Raw genomic sequence first — 18027 nt, 5'->3', positions numbered from 1 at the left:
GACCCCGGCAGCGCCCGGCCGGCCGCTGTCCGGGGGGGCCGCGCTCCGGCCGCCGCGCTCCCGCTGGAGGGCGCCCGCTGCGCTGCGGGCTGCCCTGCGCGGCCGCTGCCCGCCCCGGCGGCTGGAGCGGGGCCGCCCGCCGCTGCCGAGCACCCTGCGCCCCGGAGCGGCTCTGGCCGTGCCCCGCACCGGGGCCGCCCGCAGCGCAGCGCCGCGGGGGGAGCGGTCCCCGCGGGAGGCCGGGCAGCGGGGGTGGGGTCTGCTCCGCGTAATCCCCCATGGGGGGCGGTGGGCCGCGCTCGGAGCATCCCCCCTTCCCCAGCGCGGGGGAGGCGGCGGGGGAGCCGCCACCCCCCGCTTCCTCCGTTTAAGACCCGGGCTGGCGGGGCGAGCGGAGGAGAGCGGCCGCTCCGCAGCTGCCGGCCCCACTTCCGCGGCGGGGCGCGCAGCGCACGGGGCGGGCGCTGGATGCGCCGCCGGGGGCAGGCGCGCGGCAGCCGAGCGGGACCCCGCGCAGCGGCGCGGAGCGCGGCGCGATGAGCGTGGGCAGCGGCGCTGCCACGGCGGCGGGCACCGCCACCTCCGCGCTCTGCCTGCTCCTCTCGCTGACCGCCGTGGCCGTCTGCCTGCTGCTGGGCGCCAAGACGGCGGAGCTGCAGGGCCGGCTGGCCGCGCTGGAGGAGCGGGGGGCCGGCGGCCACGGGCCGCTGCTGGACGCGCTGCAGCCACGCGTGGAGCAGCTTTTCCGCGAGGTGAGTGGCGGCGCGGGCGGGCGGCGCCCACGGGCCGGCGGCACCCGCGGCCCCTCAGCCCCGCAGCCCCCACGGCCCCGCAGCCCCCACCGGCGGGACCGGCAGCTCGGGGAGGGGGGGGCGCTCCGGCACGGCCAGCCCGGGGCTCGCTCCCCGCCGCACCGGCCCCTCTTCTCCCCGGGATACCGTCTCCCTTTCCCCAGCGCGGTCCCCGTGCCGCTGCCGGCGCCAACAGTCGGGCCGCGGGGCAGAGCCCGCGGGGGCTGGAGCGGGGGGTGCCCGGGGGCAAAGGCCAGCAGCTTGATGTCGGGGGACGTGCGGCTTTTCCCCTCATTGCATTCACTGGCAAAGGTAACCCGAGTCCTTAGGTACTGGTTACATTTGATGTAATGGACTATAATTTCTTTGTTAGAAGTTTATGAACGTGATCCCGGTTATCGGGACCGTCTGTTGGGGCGCATCATGTGCCCCAGAAGTTCTGAACTGATTCATGGCAGGTAGAGAAGACCAGCAACTAGTGCCTTCACCTTCAGTCCCAGGGTTCTCTAGAATTACTCAGTAAAGATTTCCGTGCCGAAAGATTTCTCCTACTTGGAGAACAATTATCCACGCGGATGCCCTTCTCCAGAACTAAACCAAATCTCCCATGGGAGTACTCCGCTTGATCCCAGGGTTCTGTTTTCCCTGGACACCGGTGTTGAAGTTCTTTTTTGCAGCCCTTGAGGGGCTTTTTCCAGGTGGGGAGGCGGGGAGGGCTCCCATCCCTTGAAGGTTCCCGCAGTTGAGTTGCTGGGGTTGTGTAAACAGTGGCTCACAAAGTGCAGCAAGATTCCAAGCGGCTTGCAGGGCTGCCGCAGGACAGTGCCGAGTGATTGATCCCAACATCTGGGAAGGTTTTATACTGGGATTTTATTAATGGCCAGACTGGGGTCACAACACGGCGCTGCATTACAATTGTCACAGCCGTGAAGCCTCAATCGTGCAAAAATGTGTTTGCACGCAGCGCCTTCCAGCTGTGAGCAGCTCTGGGGTCACCAGGGGGGATGGAGGCAGCTCCGGGGGGACGGCGAGACGGTCCCTCGGTCCCTCGTGCTGCCTGCTACTGCTGGAATTCTGGTGAGGAACCGCCGCGCACGTCCATTCTCCTGGAAACTCAGCTGCATTGATGTGCCTTGATAAAAGGGAAATGCCAAAAAATATTTTTCTGAAAACCCTGAATACCAGACCAGAGGGGTGCCTGCGAGGCATAATCACAGAATCTAGTTAACGTGTTTTCTCCAGGCAGGAATTAGCCTGCCAGTCGTGGCAGCGGTTCTGTTCCAATTACTCCAATAAATGTGCGTAGCAATGGGAATGGTTTCTGTGGCACTGCCTAAGATCATGTGCAACCTCTTGCTGAGATTTAGTTAAGTGTGGAAAGCTTGTTTTGTACTGGGAACGCTCAGATGGAGATTGTACAGAGGAAAATAAAGCAAAACCACATAATTGGGTTTCTAATGCAAGAGTGAGCTTGTTGAAACGTTTAGTACGACCAAACTTTTGTCGATACTGAAAACAAATTTTGAAACGAGTAACAGATTCAAGGAATGCGTGGTAGCGATTGTGCTATCCATTAATAGTAATTTTAAATGAACTTCTTTGTTGATGTTGAAGTTTCAGAAACTGTTTCTTGACCAGCCTCCTCTCCGTCACATAAGACCGCTCGCTCATCGGGCAGTTCTGTCCTCTCTGTGCTTGAGAGTTTCTGGAGAGCCAGAGAATATTCCCATTGTCATGAACTTCAACAGATGGCTGGGGTCAGTTTTTTTGTTAAATTCTGCGTTGGTCCTCCTTTGAAGTTTACCACAATATTTCAGAAGTGAAACCAAAGCTGCATACGCTCTCTGTGCATGACCCAGCATACTTTGTTCTCTGTTACTACCCAAAAAACATTACTCCATCCACCAGTCTAGGGGTTTGCTGTTGTAATTTATCGCAAAGCTGTGTATAAAGAGCAGCAAATACAACATCAACATGCTGGCTCTGTTCCTTTTAGGGATGTTTAAATGTTTGGCAAGTAAAAGAGGATAGGAAACAATAAAGAAAGGGTGAGCGTGTAGTTAAGGCAAAGAAAGCCAGTTTGGACAACTCGGATTTAGTTTCTGGCCCTGTGACAGGCATCCGTCTAACTTTGGAGAAATCGCTGATTTTAATACGGCAGGACCTTGCCCTTCCCTTGGCTCTTCCTTCAGCGGGACGTGCTGCAGGGTTCTGCTTTGATGCCCTCCGAAACGTTTCCAACGGCGCGGTCTGAACGTGACAGCATCTCCACTTGCTCTCCATCAGAAGCCCCAACGAGAAGCGTGTCGTTTTCATACCGGAGGGAAAATGGGAATGGGAGGATTATAGAAGCATCCAGTTGTTGTAAACAAAGTTGGACCGTTTCGTTCACAAAGGATTTATTGTCCGTGGTAGGCAGAGAGTGTCCAGATTAATCAGTTTCATGACAAGAACAATTCAATGGGAGAACAGAGGCCTCGCTCCAGGATTCAGATCTCCTCTGCTGTTCCCAGTGATGCCTGCTGAACTAAAAGGATGGAAGAGCTTATTTTCATTTCCTCGAGCATCTTTATCATCCAAATTACTTTAAAAATAAACAGATAAAAATGGAGCCACTCTCTAACATTCAGACTGCAGGTGGCTGTCAGAAATTAGATACTTTTTTTGCTGCTCTTTCTCAAGGAAAGCCTCTGTTTTGCAGAAGGCAGCTGGGATTGTTCTGGTATTTATACTTCCCGTAGAACAACTTCTCTGTCAGGTGCTATGAAACAGTGTTGATACTTTCAGGACCTCTTAGCATCACACCCAAGCAGCTAGGAGAGGAATGCATAAGATTTCAGCAAGAGATAAAAGTACTTAATCCCCGGAATAAAAGGAAGATAACCTAATTCACAGGTAGCCTAATTCCTGAATAGTCCACAGGGTTCAAATATTTGAACATAGACTGGGTCATCAGCTGTATAAAATTCAAGCCTGGACACCCTTAATTCAATAAGTACTTTGAATTTTCTCTCTTTTGAAATTATCAGATTATTGGTTCCTCTTGGTAAATGCTTTAGGTGAGACAGGGCATTCCTGGAGTCCTGAAGGCGATGACTGTGGGTGCGGATGAGGTGTTCCCACCCTTGCTGGGCTGCCCCAGCCACGGAGCTGTGCCTGAGCTAATAAACTTACCTGTCATCAGGGCTTATTAACTTGGGCTTGGCAGTGTCCTAAATGCAGGCAAAACATTTTGGTTGGCTTAGAGAGCAGGCAGAGTGCACTCACATCTGTCTGCAATATGCCACGTTGCTTTAGTGCTGTGAATTTTGACGTGTTCTAGTTGCCCCACTGACGAGTTTTTCACTGTGGAGATGGAAACACGGGGCTTTGGGTGGACCTGGGGGTGGGTGAGCACCTCCATCTCGCTGGCCGTACCCACCCCACTGGCCGTCATTTCCTCAACCCTCTCCTAAGGAAACCTGTAGGAGCCTGCATAGCATGAATTTTAAGTACAAAATCAGCCAAATCAGGTCATCTCTGTTGTGCAGATACCACCCTGCTATGTCAGCTGCAGGGTGTTTGGGAGCAGCTTTGCTGGCGGTTGCAGTGGGGCTTTGCCAGGGCATTTGCCCTGTGTGGGGTGGGCTGTGGCAGAGCAGTGGGGCTCCCCCCAGCGCTTCTCCTGCCACCAAACCCGCCAAGATGATGCTGACATCTGAACACGGGATGGTAATAGCTGCTCAGGATGAATCCAGCCCACGGGGCTTTTGGGCCGTGTAGGAATCTGCCTGCCCTGTGCGAGGGTTGTAGACTTGCTAAGTAGCACTAAGAAACGTTTAATATTTTGTGTGCTGCTGTGGCACGGGGTATTACCCAAAGAGGCTGAAGGCCACAGGATGAGACCCTTACCTCTCACTGGAAGGAGGCGTGCTGGATGGTTTGGCTGTTGGCATGCACGTGGCACCCACGTTTAGATATATATAACGTGTTTTCTAAGTGGCTGTTTTTATTCCTCCTCCAAACAGAAACTGGGTGAAGGACTAGCAAAGCTGCGGACGGCGAGAGAGGCTCCATCAGACTGCATGTGCCCCCCAGGTAGGTGCAAACGTACCGGCACAGCCCACGCCAGACTGCCCGGGAGCCGCCTGCTCACTGCACCGACACCACTGAGCTTCTCCTCTCCTATTTTATATATTCCTCCATAACAAGGAAAATGCCTTAAGAAGTGGTTTTTTTTTCACGCTGAAGCACTCTGCTGTGCTTGAGAGTGTTAACTTCATCCGTTGCCTTGCTTTGGCCTGTTTACAGATAAAGGAGTTTGAGGTTTGGACAAAAGCGATGTTTGGCTATAAGAATAAAAGAGTGAATGGCTTCACTCTGTTGTGAGCCCTGGGTGTTGGGCCAAAACAATTTAGAAGTAGTAACAAAATCGCTGGGGCTTAATGCAAGTGTGATAATTAAAAGCTGCAGCCTCTCTGCCTTTTAGGAGGGTAGCGAGTTCTCCAGCGCTGCCTTGCTGTACGAAAGCTGTCACTGATTGTTTAAATTTCCTCCCAGAGTTTAATGAACTTCTTAAACTGTCAGAACTTCCTGTTCTGCTGTGGAAGTGCATGCTCCTTGGAAACAATAAACAGCTTAGATTAGTTTGTAAAGGAATCTCATTTATAGAAATGCTCCGTTAAGTGCGCTGCTGTCATACTGAATGGCATGAATGACTTTGGGCTGAGGCACTTCAAGCCTTTTCCTTTCTGTTTTTTTTTTATTATTATTTCTTTCCACAGAAGTAGCAGAAGATGGGTGAAAGATGTGCAGTGCTTTGATGGGGGAGAACGGATAGGCCTGTTACAAAGCTTTGCAAGCAGCAGATAGTTCAGTTCTGGGTTTAAAGAAAAAAACCCCCAACATTAAGTGCTACGTGTAGATGCATAATAGGCAAATGGGCAGTCTGAGTTTTTCCTGCCACCCTGGATACGAATCCTACCAGAACACACAGCATTAGTCCATACTCACAGCACAAAAAAGATGGACTTTTTGCCCATAAGTTTATGCATAATAACCTCGGAAACATTTCAGTAATGATGCTTTTAAATGTGCGGCTGCAGTTGTACTTGCTGGTTTTCTAGCAGAACGCTGCTATGGATGTCCCGTATGCCTTGCCGCCTTGTCACCAAACCGCGTCAGCTGAGACTCAAAACATGCTTGTTTTCAGCTTATTTTCGGGTGGCCAAATCAGTTTTCTCCCTTCTGATGCACAGACCCAACCAAGCCACCAGCCTCACGGAGCTCTGCAGGCTGCATCTTGCTCCATTCTGGGCAGCCGGGGCACTACTGATGTGCTTAAGTGGTCAAGAGGCTTTTCCTTTGCTCTGCAGAAAGCAATTGGGATGGAAGAGGCTCCTTTATGGCCAGGAAAGTCCCAATTCTGTTCCGGGTCACTGGGTTTGCCAGTTGCTATGTTTGAGAGATGGGGGGAAGAGAGGAGGGGGAAGGTTTTCCCACGTGCTGCTGAAATACTCATTACCGTCATCAGTAACGAATTTGTGAGCCGAAGGAAGGAGAAGTGATTTCCTGGTGAGGAGGCAATTTTGCATCCGTGGCTGCTCCTGGCTACCACCGCTGGGGGAGCGGAGCACTGTGCTAAGGCGAGGGTGTGCTGCTGACCTGTTGTGAAGCATTTTGGCTATTTTTTGAGCAAATCAAAGGAACCTTTACATGTGTGTGGGTTTTTTTCCTCCTTCTCCTGAAGAAGGCTTGAATTGCCTTCTGGTTGGTAGTTAAAGAGCTTGATCTAGAAACATCCTGAGAGCTTGTGACCCCCACTGGCATTTGCTGCAGAGCTACACCAGGTTGCAAATTCACAGCTAAGCTTCAGTTTGCCCGTGTGTGTCAAAAAAGCAGCCCCTGGGGAAAAGAAAATTTCTCCCTGCGGAGGGGATGGGGAGATGGAGAGATCCAGCCCTGCTGATGGGCAGGGAGCCGGGAGCATGGCCAGCATCGGCAGGCCTGGCTGCAGCCCCGCTCCTGCTTCCCGAGGGCAGCTGGAAGCTGGTGGGGATGCTGAACGCCTGGGCTGGGGGGCTGGCCTCCTCCAGAAACCCTGCTAAGCAGCAGAAGACATCCTTCTTATTGCTGGATTTAAAGCAAGCCCACCAGAGCACTGCCGATGGTGGTGCTGCCTGCATCGTATGCTGGTGCGGTGCCTCCTTGGGAGGGGGGGGCTTGCTGCCCCAGGACCCACAGGCAGGGCCAGGGGCAAACTGCCTGCCCAGAGCTCGCCCGGCCAGCTGGGCTGGCTTTAAACAAGACCCATTTTTCCTTGAAGCGAGTTCATTTGGGGGTTTTCTGGGGTTTGAGAGGGTGGGGTCAGTTGTTTTTAGGGGATTGCTTTGATGAAATTGACTTGCTATACAGTTTGGGACTGGATGACTATGATCCACTGAAAAGTTAAGAGGCTCGAGTTATTTCAACTATAGCAAAGCCCTGAATCAGTGCTTGTGAAACACTCAAACAAAACAAAATACACACACACCCCCCCAAAGGAAAAACAACAAAACTGACCCATTTTGTGCTCTGCAGTAAGTCACCTATCTGGCTCTGGGGCTCGGGGTTATCAAGCAGCTGTTCTGAGGTGGGACGCGGCGCTGGTGGGGCTGGGGGCTGGTGGCCAGCAGAGGGGGCCCGGCCGTTTCGCCAGGGCCTTGGAGCCATCCCATCGTCAAGGAAGATCATCATAATTCTTTAAAAAAGCTTAAAATAATGACTGTTCCGACTGTGACGCTGGGCAGGCTGCGAAAAGGTGTCTCCGCCGTCGCTCTCGGCGGCTGCGCGCGGCTGTGGGTTGGCTGGTTTGGCGTTAGTTCTGCAGCCAAAGCGATGGGGAGACGATGACGACAGCTTCGCGTGGCTTTGGCTCCTTCGTGGGTTGGGTGTTGCTGTGGCCAAGGGTGAGGAGAGCATCGCTGGGGGCTGGGGGCAGCTGGAGCGGGGCTGTGCCGTGCCGGGACCCCGCTGCGGTGAGGAGCGCAGCCCTTCGGCCCCCTGGCTATTTGGGACGGGGGCCACAGCGGTTGCATGCCGCTGGCACCAGGCAAGCCCAGGACAGGCTGTCCCCATATGTTGGCTCGCTGTGAAGCAGCAGCTTAATATTTTTATTATTGTCGTTCCCTGAGCCAGGCCTGCGATGTGTTGCAGAGGGGCCCCGTAGGGCCAGCCTCCCTCTCGGGGGGCTCCCGGCCCCGCACAGCCCTCGCTACCGCACCAAACCCGGCAGGTGCAGCAACACTTGCTTGCGTGGCACGTAGGACAGCCTGGGCCGATGAAGGCTTGAAAGCAAGACTAGAACTCCATGCTTGCAAACACTTTTTCAGGTTTGGTTTTTTTTCAGTTTTCCAGTTGCGTGGCCTCTGGCTGCCTTTTTATTTTTTTATTACTATTTTTTATTCTTTTTCTCCCTTGTATTTTTAAGCACAGTCTTTTGAAGCTTGAGGTGCAAAAGGCTCTTGTTAAATACAGTATTTGCCACGCCAAAAGTCTTCAGTGTCTGTGAGAAGGTCCCTCCAGAGCTCGAGGTGCTGGACGTACCATGCTAGAGCCTGGGAGCAAATGTTTCCTTTTAAATCCAGTGAAAAAAGGCTTGAACCAAGCCGCAGTCCGCAGAAAATGCCCTGCCCAGCAGCTGGTCCTTGCTGTATTGTAGACTGAGGGTGTGAAGTCTCCAGCTCTTTCGGCTGCTCTTGCACTGCCTATTGCAATGTACACATTGTGTTCCCATGTGCCTTTTTATTTAACAGCCCCTCCCCAGGCTTTGCACTTTGGAGCCTTAATTCTGAATTTCCTGGCTGCTGGATGATGCATATCCCCGTCTTCATCTCGAGCTTGCGCTAAGACAGTGTCATATGCTTTTGTATGTATGTATATATTACAAAACAGTGTTAAATGTTCAGTGTAGTAATGTGTTGTTCCAGTTAATATGTGACAAATATTTCCCAATAATGGCTTGGCAGCGGGACGAGCGGAGTGGTACTCCAGCCTGCAGGACGGCGGATTGCTCCATTTCTCAGCAATTCAAACCATGTGTACTTGGGGAAGCCGATCATTTAAAATCCTCCCTACCTCTGCAGAGTCGGCAGCTCCTGAGGCACTCTTGCTGCGCTTGTTATTATTTATACAAATTTTATTTTTTTACATATTTTTTAATTTTCATTTTTACCCTAACTGAGACGCAGGGATCAACTTTCTCCAGCTTGCTGTGGAAGTTTGGCACGGTACTTTTTGTGGTTTCCAGCAACTTGAAATATCTGCCTAATTTTTACTGGTGTAAATGTTGTCTTCAAGTGTCACTCGCTATCTGCCTTCTCCCTGGCGTTGTCTCCCCAGGTAATTAGCACAACAGAATTTCCCTAATTGCTAGAGATCAAGGAGGAGAGGCTCTGCTTGCTTTGTAGTCCTGACAAACGGCAGATGTTTTCCAGCAGGCCAAATGGGATGCGCTGAGCTCCGTTGAGGCTGGCTCTTTGTTTCGCACTCTTGCGTGATAGCAGCTCTCCATTACTGCTCTCTTTTTACACGTTTCTGAGTCATGAGTCCTTCAGGATAGTTAAATAGATATGGGAAAATATCAAATGAAAGCAAGTATTTCTTCTTTAAGTAAGTGGCGATCTCTGCTTTTGTGAGTTGCTTTGCATCTACTGAGCATACATGTCTGAAGTATTCCTCACTGTCACCTCAAAAGACACTTTTCTGTCTACTAAAACCATTAAAACTCAGTATTTTTCTGTACTTTCTATGATTTAGAATGAGACAAAGAGCTTTAAAACATCTCCAAGTTTTAAAATATTTCCCTCAGTCCTCTTTGCCTCAGTTTCCCATGCCCTGCCAGTCACTTTGCTTCGGCAGGGTTTACTTTCTTGATGTGACTTTGCCCCCAGGAGGCAAGGATGTGGAAATTACAGTGTTAGTATAAACAGGCTTGCACTGAAGTTACACATACAATCAGAATTCTCTTTTGCACGGAAAAGCTGGTGCCAGGAGTTTAAAAAATGAGCCAGGAGCCAAGCGTTAAAACATCAAAATAACGAAGAACAACTGGCTGGGAAGGACTTTTGACAAATGGTGCCATTTAGATGCAGGCACTTACTTTCTCTTCAACGTGTTTTCGAATGTTACCCCTTCAAAAATACAATCTGATCACAAATGTTAGCAGCTTTTGGAAAAATGGTCTTTGAGCATAGAAATTACTGCTGGCTACCTTCCATCAGCTCCTTCCTGGCGACCATTCCTCAGTCCCTTTCGGATATTTGTGGAAGGCCCCGAGGACATCTGGAGCTGTGTCTGCACGCCACATGTGCGGGAGCTGCCAGCCGCCTTCTCCCGGGAGCTACCTGGGATGGGCACGGATACCGTCCATCTTCTTTACTAGCAGGTCCCGAAAAGCAGCAGAGTGGTGGGTCCCCGTCCCATCCTTGGGAGCCCTGCAGCTCTGCTTCGTGAGATGTTTTGTGGCTTCAGGACTCTCCGCTGATGGAAGCCTACGGGTTGGTGGTTGTTTTCTTGAGTGGTTGAAGTAGATGGAAATAAATGGAGGAGAAGGGAGTCTTACTTGGTTTGGCATCTCCTCCCAGCCATATGACTCGTGCATGTGTTGTGCGCTGCAGGGTGCCAGCCGCCAAGGGGCAAGGAGCCCAAAGCCCCTCTTGGAAGTAGAGGGATGGTCTTCTCGTGGCCCTGCGGGTTGCTGTGAGTCTGGAGAGGGCTGCTGGCAGGCACGGCGGCAGCAGCCAGCTCTGTCATGGCAGCGTCAGGGGGGCTTCTGGTTGCACTGGTTTGCTTTTCCTGATTGCAGAGGTGCTTCTGGCACTGCTGGGCGCCCCTGCTCGTGGCGGCGGGGGGAGCAGCGGGCACAGGCAGGAAGGCAGCGAGGGGGAGGTTCAAGTCTGGGGGGTTGGGGGCTGCTCTCAAACCAAGCTCCCCGGCACGCTGGCGTCCGAGGGAAGGCACCTCCTCAGCTCAGCACCCTTCCAAACACCCTACTGGATCAGCTGCTGTGTCAGCCAGCAGTGACATTTAATGTCCTGCCGAGGTGACATTAAATGCTGGATGTGGCCGGGACTTTGTGAGGCAGGAAATCGCGTGGCACCAGTGTTATTCCCAGAGCTGGCAGCGCCTCTGACACAGAGGCAGGGGCATGAGCTAAAAGGCAGTCTGGCCTTAAAACCACTGGCGCAGGAAAATGGGCCGGAGCCATCTCCCAGCGAGACTCTGGCAGTATTTATCCTGGTGGCGTTTGGTGCAGCTCCGGCGCTCGAACACGGAGGCTCAGAGCAGTACACCAGGAACCAGCCCTTTCCCAGCAGCATTTGTCTTTAGACCACTTCAGCAAAAATTAATTAAAACTGGTGACATCAGTGGGGGAAGGCTTTGAAAATTTATTTTTTCTAAGTCTGCCAAAGTTATTTTGAGTGTAATGAAAACTACAAAAATAAACCTGATGACCATATCCTCTGTGAGAGGCTCTGTGTAACTTTATCTTTGTCTCGACATATGAAGTCATTTATCTAGGCACAGATATTTTGTGCTGCCAGCCCCTTCAGCGCTGCCTTTCCAGAGAGGAGGCTCCGGAGCAGGTTGGTTCAATGCTCATGGACTGACTCACCTGGGAGTTTCCCATCAGCTTCCAGTTGGTTTCCCCCTCTTTCTTGTTCAAATGATGGATTAATGTCACCCACGTGAGCAGTGACTTGGCTTTGCAGAGCTGATTACTGAAAATAGACCGCGGTTGGCGTGGTACCTGCTGCATCTCCGTGTCGTCTCATTGAGCTGGTGGTGCCGTCATCTCCTGTCCGTCCTGGGTGCAGCACGATGGGAGTGTGTTGCAAACCCAGCATGCTTTAGGTTGATCTTATCATTAATGCAGTGTTGATAGAAGCAGGTTTTAGCACAGAAGTTGGTTTTGGGCAGTCAGCTACTGCCGATGTGTTCCTGAAGCAAAAGCTGCCTTATTTCTCTGCCACCAAGAAGCTCCAGGCTGATGTCTCATGACTTGCGTTGCAGAAATACATGCTGCGTAGGAAGCACCACCACCTGCGCCTGTGGTGGGGAGGTGCAGATAACAGGCAGCCAAAATCCAGCTGGAGCAGAGGGGCTGTATGGCTGTTAACTTGTCTGTTAACCTCTGTTCTTGCTGCGCTGGGTGGGTGTCGCTTAATTCTTCAACAGATATAGAGGAACCACCCCTCTGGGCTCTTCCAGGGAGTGCCAGCCCAAAGGCTGGACAAACAGCCCCATCTGCCCCACTAGCCTCTGCCCTTGGCTTCCTGCTCGAGAGGTCCCGGACTGTCCATAAACCTGGATATCCGTAAACCTGTTTTGCCATTCATAAGACCAGAAATGTTGCTCTCACACTGGTGCTGCTTGTTTGCTCCTGTTTTGTTGCTCTAAGACACGGTCATTTGTTTTACTTTGTAGGGTTGCAGGTAGGTGTAGGGCACTTCAAAGAATCCAGATATATCTCCGTCACTCATATCACTCCAATAAAGGCTGGAATTAATCCCCAATGGCAAATCTATCAGTAGTGTTTGGGTTATTTTACAGATTTCTGGGCCGGAGAGTCCCTTTCAGCTCTTGTTAAATAGAATTTCCTTAAAGGAATGTATTCCTCTGAAGTCCAGCACCTGAATAGCATGCTTTCGCATTCCCAAATTTGCTCATCCTTTAACCACCGTATTTTCACAGGAGGGAGGGAGGTGACTTGGAGAGTGAGAGCCATAGGTGGCTGTAGCTGAGAGTTCTAACAGGATTTTAACCAAATGATTATGTTGCAACAGATGCTCACTGAGAAGCGTGGCTTGCCTGGCTTGTGTGGACAGGGCTGTGAATCCAAATGCCAGCCACAAGCGCGGATCGGTGCGCTTCTCTCTTGCCCCTCCGCTACCAACCCAAAACACAAGCCAAGCACCACCAAGTGTGCCAGCTGGGATCATTCCTAAGGCTCCAGATGTTATTTCAGCCATAAAAGCAGAGAGAGATCAGGAAACTTTTGTCTGTTTCCTTAGAATACATGTCAGTTCACTGGGAAGATGCGAAGAGGTTAAAGAGGGGAACCTGTAAATGTGGTGAATAACTTCTAGGAACAGCTTGGAGGCAGTGAAGGCAGAGAACAAGAGTGGGTCACACCTTTGAGTTGGGGAAAAGTGTCTTTAGATCATTAAACATTGTATAACACAGCTTTTGGGGAAGTTGGCTTGAGTGAGCTGTTCAGTTGAGCCAGCGGTGGGGAGGAAGGAGGTGGGATGCTCTTTTGCTGAAGGGTTTCGTAGCTGAAGCTGCAATAACCTTGGGGAATTTTACATCATGAAAATCCTACTTATGTCAGAGTCCTCAGCAGCTGCTGAGCTTGGTATGGGACCAGGGTTTACCTTTATTGCAGCAACGGCGGTGAAACTTACTTGGCACGTCTGATACGCAGAGCACCCAGACTTTGCTCCATGGGAAGGCAGCGTGACACCCGCCGGTTTGTCCCCAGATGTGTTAAGGGGGTGGCAGTTCTGCGACTGTGTGACCGAGTCCTGCACCTTCATTTTTCACGGGGCCTGTCCGGCTGTAGGAAGTCACTGTATGAAGAGCTATTTGCAGAGCAGGCAGCGTGGAGGACTTGGCTAGGGGTTTGTCCATCCGCGCCTGGGAGGAGGCAGCGCTGCTGCAGTGGGGTCCCTGGGGTCCCTTGGCCCTGGGGTGCTGGGTGGGGTGGCAGAGGCTGGGGTTCTTGCTGGATGGTACCGACCATCGAACTGACCTCACCACGCTCGTGCACGAGGTACACCGGTCTGTGAGTGACAGATCCTCGTGGTGACACGCTACAAGAAGCAGCACGAGGAGGCAGAATCAGCTGCCGATCTTTTTTTAATTGCACCTGTCCTGCCGTGGTAAAACAAGACAGTAAAAAGGCTGGATTTCTTTCTGCTTTTCTAAATCGGACCCAAGAGGCAACAAGTCTCGTCATTTCCCAGCTATGATCCCATGGTAATCCCACCACCATCCCACCCCGGGGGGAGGCGATCGGCTCTGCAGGCTGTGGCTCAGCTCTCCGAGCACAAGCACGGTGGGCACAAGCGTTTGCGTTAACACAGCCTTGCAGGTTGCGCTCACACGGGTTAGTGACCTAATTAAACCTCCACCTGTTCTTCGTTTGTCACCATCAGTCTTTGTTTTATCATGTGGCAGAAGATATGCGGGTGCCAAGGTACCCCTGGACACTGGAATTTGGCCGCCAGAGCAGATACAATGTGCTTCTTGGGTTTCATCCCTGTGGCAGATGGATTGAGCTCATGGCCTTTTGTACGAGCGAGGCCAAGAGCTGCCGGCAATGCCCCCTGCCCAGCTAGTATGTGCTCGTCTGCTTTTTTTAATGTGACCTAGTGGAGCAAGGAGAAAAAACTGCATGTGCGGGATGGATTGAGTGCAGCCAGGGTGCTCACGGAGAGTGCTCCAGAGAGCTCGTCGTGGGGCTAAATGTTCATCTGGTGCCAGAAGCCCACCTTTTTCTATGAGTTGGAGTTGCGGACATATTCCTGAAAGACATGACATTCGTCTTGGTTGGGTGGGGATTTGGGGCTGCATTGGTTGCGTTTGAAGCTGTTGGTCATGTTTCAGGCACACTTTTATATTTGGTCTGTTTATGTATTTATTGAAGACATTGAGAGAACTTGGCTTCTGCTGAACGATGCCTGCCCTTTATGGTTTATTTTTTCAAAATGATTGCAATCATGCCACCACTTGAAGGCCAAGAAAAACCAGTGATTACCTGGGGATGGCTGTGTAACACAAATTACTTTTTAACCCTCTGAGTGACCCCATGGCAAGAGCCACTGACCCCTGATGGCATGGGACTTTGTTCATCAGAAGGTCCCCTTAGCTGCAAGTTGGCTGGGACCATTTATGTCAAGAAAACTCCAGTGGTGAACTTGGCTCCAGCCCACGTGTGATGTTTCCTACACACTTGCAAGAAATCCTACATTCCTCCCTTTCCTTCAGGCTCTTTGGAGCATGACCGTGGTCGTTGGCTGTGCAAGCAGCACGTGGAGGCAGCAGCCCCTCGGTGGACGTCTTAAACTCAAGCTCTGTGCACTACATAGAGATTTTACCCCTCATGCCCCAGGCTCTTGGGCAGCTTCCCAGAAAGTGTGACACAGAGAGGGAAGTATTTAGAAAGAAAAATTAAATAGGTTCGATGGAGTTCCCAACCATCTGTATGCTTGTGGTCAGACTTCTGGAAAAAAAATGCTAGTAGAGATGAGGTCTATCAGTGTAGAGCATCTGGAAATGTTTCTTTCTAGCTTTAGTTTGTCTGGGTTTTCTCCCCGTTTTGTGCTGTCTCTGAGCAGTCCCTGTTCATGCTACTTCAGCGCGCAGCATGCTTGGTGCAGGAGGATCGAGCAGGTTTGTGCTGCTTTACTGCTAAGAGAGATTGAAGAGCTTGGACAAGATGTTGAACAGATTTTTTTTGTGGTTTTTTTTTTTTTCCCCAGCAGATCTGTCTGGAAGATGAGAACAGTTGGTATTGATATGTTCTGCTTCATATTTTGGGAAACTTTGGCAGTAACTACTACCAAATAATGATGCTTCTGGGTCCCTATTGTGCAAACATTTAAATATGTTCAACCATGTTGTGCAGAGACCTTGTCAAGAGACTAACGCGCCGTCCCACAGGACTTCAGAGCATGGCTGATTGCAAAAATGGATCTTGATGAGGAACTCTTAGAAATATATGTTCTATTTCTTAAGAGAAAGCCTGCCTTTTTGGCTACTGGCAACTGCTGTCGGCTTCTCTGAAAACAGCTGGTTCTTTATTGGAGGGGGATTAGATGGGAATCGTGCTGATGGTAGTGGGTTGTGTGCTGTTGGTGTGGGCGATGATGCTCCTTTGTGCCACGGATGCAGGGACTTCTTGTGTTCATTTGCTGCTTTAAATTTTTGTCCTAATCTTTGCATCCTAAACCGCAGCTTTTCCAGCTCAGTCCTGGAGGGCTTGAATCGAGGGTTATCCACGTTATTGGGGTGACCGCCGTGTGGGGGTCTGCCCCTGCCCTCGTCTTGGGCGCACACCAGTCCCATGCTGAAGCATGGTGCGAAGGCAGAGATGCCTTGACCCTGGCCAGACGTTGCACATGCTTTTCTGCTGCATTTTCTATTTTTTATTTTTTGGATTATCTATTTTGTAGATCAGGACTGTATAAATACCTTACTTTAATTCCAAAGATATGATTAAATTCCCCAAGAAGGGGTGTTCAACTCCGACTTAGGAGTCTGTGCAGACCACTGTGACTTTAAGGATAAAAGCACTGTATTTTAGTTCCTTGAGGGTTGTTTTAATGTGAATTAAGCCAAACTGTAAGGAACTCCATTTCATTTTCAGGCTGAAAAGATTCACAGTCTTTAAACAGTTTCTTCACACAGATGTTAAGGTCAGAGTGCATCGGTGCTTCGCAGCATCCCCAGGCACTCAGTCGTGTCCCGGTGCCGGGGGCAGACGGCTGCGCTGGAGGTGATCAGACACACGTATCTGGAGTATCTGGAGGGGCAGCAGTGCCATCACCCCCCTGGTTTGGTTCCCCTTGGTTATAGTGACACAAAGACACATTGAGGCCTTAGATAAAAGCCAGGCTTCTCCGCTTTTACACACACACACAAACAACAAAAAAAAACCCTAAAAACCAAAAGGCGGGGGGGGGGGGGGGGGGGGGAGGCTGTGTTTTGTTAAAGTAGGGATTTGGGATTTAACAAGAACAAAACCCCAAACCTCATTTTTTTGAATTAACGAGGGGGTCTGAAGTTGGAAGCACCCCTTCTCCATCCTTCCCACCCCATCAGGTCAGCGGACATTTCCAACCCCCTCCCTCCCTGGGAACAGCCCCTCTTTCCTTCAGCCCCGTGGTGGTATAAGGAGGAAGGGGGGTTATATATTTATACATATATATATCCCCTATGTAATCCCCTATATATGGGTGTATACTCTGTAGCGTTTGTTCAGTGGCAAAGCAAAGTGCAATGAAAACAGAGGAGCAGGCAGTAACAAACACGTTCCCGCTCCTTGGTGGCTGAGTGCCTGTCCTCGTTTCCTGCGTTTTATTCTGGGCTTTGCCTGTTGCAGGTTTAGCTGCTCGCTGCCCCAGGCGGCCCCTGGCTGGCTCCCAGTCTGTGCCCAGAGCTCGTCCCCGGGGGGTTTCATTGCAGGGAGTGGGTGACATTGGGTGGCTCTGTCCTGATTTTAAGCTGGTGGTTACGTGTTGCTTGAACCCAACAGACTGTTTAGCTATTTTGCTTTAAAATGGATTTGATACTTAATTTTGGAAGTGTTGCCCATGGCTGTACCACTATTGTGTGTCTACGTGCCATCGCAACCCTGAATTTCAGCTGCTCCACAGGGCGAGCTCAGTGCGGCTGGCAGCAGCCCCGTGCGGAGCCACCATAAATGAACCAGCGATGTCAAACCTGGTGCCGATGCCCTGAGGAGTTGGGCCTTTGCCACCAGACACTGAAAATGCTTGCCTTTTCCCAGGTGTAAAATCGTGTGCATTCAAGGGAGAGCAAATGCACGCATTGAAACGGTGTCATTTAAGATCTAAAATGCCATTTTGTAGCGTCATCACACTTAGGAGTGCTTTATTCTTTAGCTGACGGCTGATGTGTTGGCAGCCCGGCAGGGAGCCCTGAACCTCTAAATGACTCACAGCATCCTTCTTGGGGCAAAATAATAAAAAAATACTTGGTAGGCTTTAAAACTTAATTTTTGTTGAAGCCTTTAATGCAATTTAAAAAAAGACAAATGTATGTTTAAAAAGTGATGAAATAAGCAACCCTTCTTTTAATGGTATAGCTCATCGTTGCTCTTCACAGTGGAAGGAAGAGCAGCGCCGGTGGCCAGCCTGGGAGGCGGTGGAGCTGTACTGCTCCAGGGCTGTGACCTTGGAGGGGCTGGGGTAAGGACCTCCCCACCTCACCTGCAGCTCCAGAGGCACTGCCTGCAGGCTGCAAGCTGGAACACTGAGCCCCTACTCCCAGATTCTCCCCTCTCCCACATCCCCACTGCACCAGGGAATGACCCCCAAACTGGCTGCTGCTTCCTTTGCAGAGGAGCCAGAAGGGACATCAGGAGCATCTCTCCCCTCTGAACAGCTCAGGGAGAGGAACAGAAGAGGCAGGAGGGTTGTTGCCCCTCTTCTTGCAAAGGGGAGCTTTGCTTGGTGCATGCTTTTTCTCC

General features: G+C 51.2%; 1 protein-coding gene across 5 annotated transcripts in view; it reads left to right on the top strand.

Moving 5' to 3' along the window:
• The first annotated feature begins 223 nt into the window (after positions 1-223).
• COL23A1 (collagen type XXIII alpha 1 chain) overlaps positions 224-18027 on the top strand; it is a 189345-nt gene continuing 171541 nt past the window's right edge. For 2 of the 5 annotated variants that reach the window (XM_037396588.1, XM_037396584.1), the window contains exons 1-2: positions 228-752; positions 4799-4868. In XM_037396588.1, coding sequence (XP_037252485.1) covers positions 537-752; positions 4799-4868 — 286 coding nt within the window. In that variant the 5' untranslated portion in view covers positions 228-536. Of the gene's footprint in view, positions 753-4798; positions 4869-18027 lie in introns of all 5 variants that reach the window. The other 3 variants (XM_037396586.1, XM_037396585.1, XM_037396587.1) reach the window with 3 other exon arrangements.

Source organism: Falco rusticolus, chromosome 8, assembly GCF_015220075.1.
Source record: "Falco rusticolus isolate bFalRus1 chromosome 8, bFalRus1.pri, whole genome shotgun sequence".
Classification (NCBI taxonomy): domain Eukaryota; kingdom Metazoa; phylum Chordata; class Aves; order Falconiformes; family Falconidae; genus Falco; species Falco rusticolus.
The sequence above is the reverse complement of the archived record's forward strand: the minus strand, read 5'-3'. Positions and strand labels throughout refer to the sequence as shown.